The following is a 3,960-nucleotide window of genomic DNA, read 5'->3' as shown; positions in this document are numbered from 1 at the left end:
CCCCCCCCCCTCTTAATACATTGCACTGTAGCCTTCAAAGTTTGTTTCTAAATGCATATCATTCTACTATTTGAGGTAACTGTACACCATTTCTCCCTTTTGTCTGTTCCCAATCCCATTAATTTGTATGGACTAGACTATGTGTCTAGCACAAAACTTTGAAAGGTAATAAGTGGTGTAATAGAGGGGGAGTTCGATCTTTAACCCCACGCTTGAGTTATTACTTCCCTACTATAATGGCCAGACTAAATTATTTTGCTCACCGATTTATGAAGTTTGCATGGCTGCATCAACAGGGTGGGTGACAAGAGCATTGGCCAGTTCTTGCGCTACGCGTTCACCAGTAGGTACAAGGAGATACTAAGCAAGGCACACAGCTCTTCGACGATGACAGTGCCCAAGTTCGCAACACGCCTTACAAAAGAAGAAGCTCAAGGTACAAACATCTCCCTCGTGCATCTACTCATTCCCCTGTTTGTTTTCCGGTACCATATCAACCACTCCAAGTCGGGTTAACTTTGGTTCTTTTCGCCGTGAAGTGTTCGAATCTGCTAGGGAATCTATGTCCGCCTTCAGGAAGTGGCGTGTCGGGGGTGCGAGGCTGCAGAAGGCGTCCATTCTTGGAAGGAAGAGGAAGACAAAGCTGCCTGACGGGCCTTCGACGCCCTGAATTATTTTTACTGTCGAGCAGAGTGCCTGGGCGGGAGAGGGCCAATGTTTGCACACTGATCGATCTGGTACTGTAAGTGTATGGAACAGAAAAAGCGTGAAAGGCAGTTCTGATATGCGATCAGACGTCGGCGTACCTGATATGTTTGTTTGAATACTCGTATCTTCAATTTGTCAGTTGGACACACCTTAATTGGAGTAAGAGGCTGGGGTTCGCCTCCTGGGTTGGCCATCTCATCTTATTCCTCTCCTGATTTAGCACACGGGAAAGAAAGCAATCAATTTAAGCAGTTAAATGCTGACTTGTGAATCTCTGTTGTGCTTGCATGAAGGAGACCAGTTCCCATCAGTTATGCAGTTGCACCTCGCAGCTCCTCTACCTTAATCTTTCGTTGCGGTCTTGCCTAGTCTCATCTAAACGCTCTTATATTATGGGACGGAGGGAGTATTTCTCATCTTCTATTTCATACCTATATGATACTAGTACAAATTAGCGGTTCAGGTATGAGGAGGAATACACAGATCTAAACGCTGTCGGTATGGCTTGCCACACCTGCAGGATTAGAAGTCACAACTGACCCAAATCATCTTATTCCTCTCCTGATTTAGCACACGGGAAAGAAAGCAATCAATTTAAGCAGTTAAATGCTGACTTGTGAATCTCTGTTGTGCTTGCATGAAGGAGACCAGTTCCCATCAGTTATGCAGTTGCACCTCGCAGCTCCTCTACCTTAATCTTTCGTTGCGGTCTTGCCTAGTCTCATCTAAACGCTCTTATATTATGGGACGGAGGGAGTATTTCTCATCTTCTATTTCATACCTATATGATACTAGTACAAATTAGCGGTTCAGGTATGAGGAGGAATACACAGATCTAAACGCTGTCGGTATGGCTTGCCACACCTGCAGGATTAGAAGTCACAACTGACCCAAATCAAAGAATTACTCACTATAGTCGACCCCATCTTCTTTGCGTGGCTAAACAAAATGGCGAGGGGTGCACAAGGACGTGATCTTGGACTAGCTACGAATACGATAGGAAACCAACTTCCAAGCGAGGATTGGTTGTGTATCGATGGAAGGTACTCGGACTTGTTTTTAGAAGAGGACTCCAGAGTCCGGCCGGACTCGATCGGGGATCGATCCCTACACGCTACATATACACAGGCACGTGGACATACATAACACATACGGGTAACATACCTACCTACCTACTCGTCGGAGAGCTTGTTGGATCTCTCGTCGTCGATCTCCCGGTCAATGGGCGCCGCCGCCAGCCACTTGTCGCCGGCGGACGAGATGCCGCTCCACGTGAACATCTCCGGCTACTCCAACCTGGTGCGGGTGCCTCTGCCTCGCCCGGAGACTGTCCGCATATTCTCCTTCGGTGATATCTTGTGGGAGGTCACAGTGAAGCCGACGGGGTTCAACGAGGGCCTAGCGGACGGCCTCCACGTCTCGGTCGACCTCCACTCCCGATTCAGGTACAAACCAGACTTGGTGCTCCAAGGCATCGACATCTCCATGGAAGTCCTTGACGAGGCCGGCGAGAACACCGTCTTCCACCGGGAGAGCAGCGGGATGCTTGAATCCTCGAGGTTCTTGAATCTCTTCCTGCCCAGGAGGGTGCTGGAGGCATCGTCGTGCGTCCACGACGACAGCTTCACCGTCAGGTGCACTCTGACGAAGCAGCAGTCTACAAAGTGGTGGCGCCCCTTCTGCAAATCTGACGAGCTCGCGGTCTTGGAGCCGCAGGTCGCCATGGCCGGATCCAACATGATCACCATCGGCAGCTTCTCCAAGCTCAAGGCCGCGCTCCGGGGAGGGGAGTGCACCTACTCCACCCACTTCGCTGTGGCAGGGTGCAGATGGTACTTCCAATTCTGCCCCAATGGCAATGGGCTAATTGGCCTTGTACGCGTGAGTAATGGCACGACGCCGACAACGGCGGAGTTCAGTTTTGAGCTCGAGGGGGTGGTCAATTTTGAGTCCGAAAAGATGACTCACACCTTCAACTATGCCAACAAAATGTACTTATATAGATGCAGGCTGGAGCCAAGCACGTCGGCCATGGACGATCGCCTCACCGTTCGGTGCCGCCTCGCCGTTATAATGGCGGAGAAGCTGAGCCTACCCCCTGCCACCATTACGGTGGAGAAGATTCCTCGAAAAATATTGGTGGAGAAGCCGAGCTTGCCCCCCGACGCGATTCGGGTCGCTACCACCCCGTGCACCGAATCAATGCTAACTCCTCTACTGAGCGCCATGGATGATTGAGACAAGAGACCTGCTTGCATTACAAAGCCAATGCAAAACTAGTTCATCAATAGGTGCTAAGAAAGATATATGTTCGTCAATGCAAAACCATTGGGTCTGTCTAGGTCTCAGTCGTTTGAGACTTGTCGGCTGACGTGTCATGCATGCGACAGTGTGACGGGTGCTCCTACGGCGCCGGTTAGGAGAACTGGTGCCCAGAGTGCATGTTCTTGTGCTGTTTCTTGTTCGACTGTTTCGATGTGTTTTTCGATCAGGAACTGCATCGATCGACTGTTTGTCGAATTTTGCTGGTCTGTAAGGAGAATCAATCAACTGTTTCGATCTCTCCAGGTTATAAACTGTTTGTTGCAAAAGAAGAACTTAGAACACTATCTTTCAGAAAAGGAATATATAGAAAGATCAAATTTTCTTACATGAGATAGTTCAAAAGTTCAGTTTTTGAAATCACGAAGTTTTTTGAAGTCCATTTGTTTTTCTTCAAATTCAAAATCTGTTTTTCAAATCTATGACCTTTTGTCCTTTTTTGTCCTTTTCTTAAATGCGTGAACTTTTTTCAAAATCATGAATTTTCTCTTCGAAATCGATGATTTTTTTTTTCAAATCCTTGATTTTTTTTGAAAATCGATGAAATTATTTCAAACATGCTTTATTTTTTTCCAAAACTCTGTGAACTTTTTTCGATTTCCATGAACTATTTCAAAATTTTGAACTTTTTTCCTTACATGTGAACTTTTTACTGCAAAAATATGATTTTTTTTGGAATCCAAGTTTTTTAAAATTATTTTTGAATTTTGCAGATTTTTTACAAAAATTCAAACTATTGATTGATTATTAAATAGAGTGAATTAAATTTGAACTATATTTAATATTTAAAATATATTTGAAGAAGTGAACTAAATTGGAATAAGTCAATTAAGATGGAATTTGAGTGAACTATATTTTGAATGGACAAAATTTGAAAAAAATAGAGTGGGCTAAATTTGAAATTGGACTACACTAATTTCGTAAAATGCT

At 45.5% G+C, this 3,960-nt stretch overlaps 1 protein-coding gene across 3 annotated transcripts in view; it reads left to right on the top strand.

Moving 5' to 3' along the window:
* LOC119277248 (probable DNA replication complex GINS protein PSF3) overlaps positions 1–911 on the top strand; it is an 8,004-nt gene extending 7,093 nt beyond the window's left edge. For all 3 annotated transcript variants that reach the window (XM_037558503.1, XM_037558502.1, XM_037558504.1), the window contains exons 6-7: positions 297–436; positions 540–911. In XM_037558503.1, coding sequence (XP_037414400.1) covers positions 297–436; positions 540–670 — 271 coding nt within the window. In that variant the 3' untranslated portion in view covers positions 671–911. The remainder of the gene's footprint in view (positions 1–296; positions 437–539) is intronic.
* Positions 912–3,960: the final 3,049 nt, after the last annotated feature.

Source organism: Triticum dicoccoides, chromosome 3B (genome assembly GCF_002162155.2).
Source record: "Triticum dicoccoides isolate Atlit2015 ecotype Zavitan chromosome 3B, WEW_v2.0, whole genome shotgun sequence".
NCBI classification, from domain to species: Eukaryota; Viridiplantae; Streptophyta; class Magnoliopsida; order Poales; family Poaceae; genus Triticum; species Triticum dicoccoides.
This window is presented reverse-complemented; position numbering and strand designations above follow the sequence as displayed.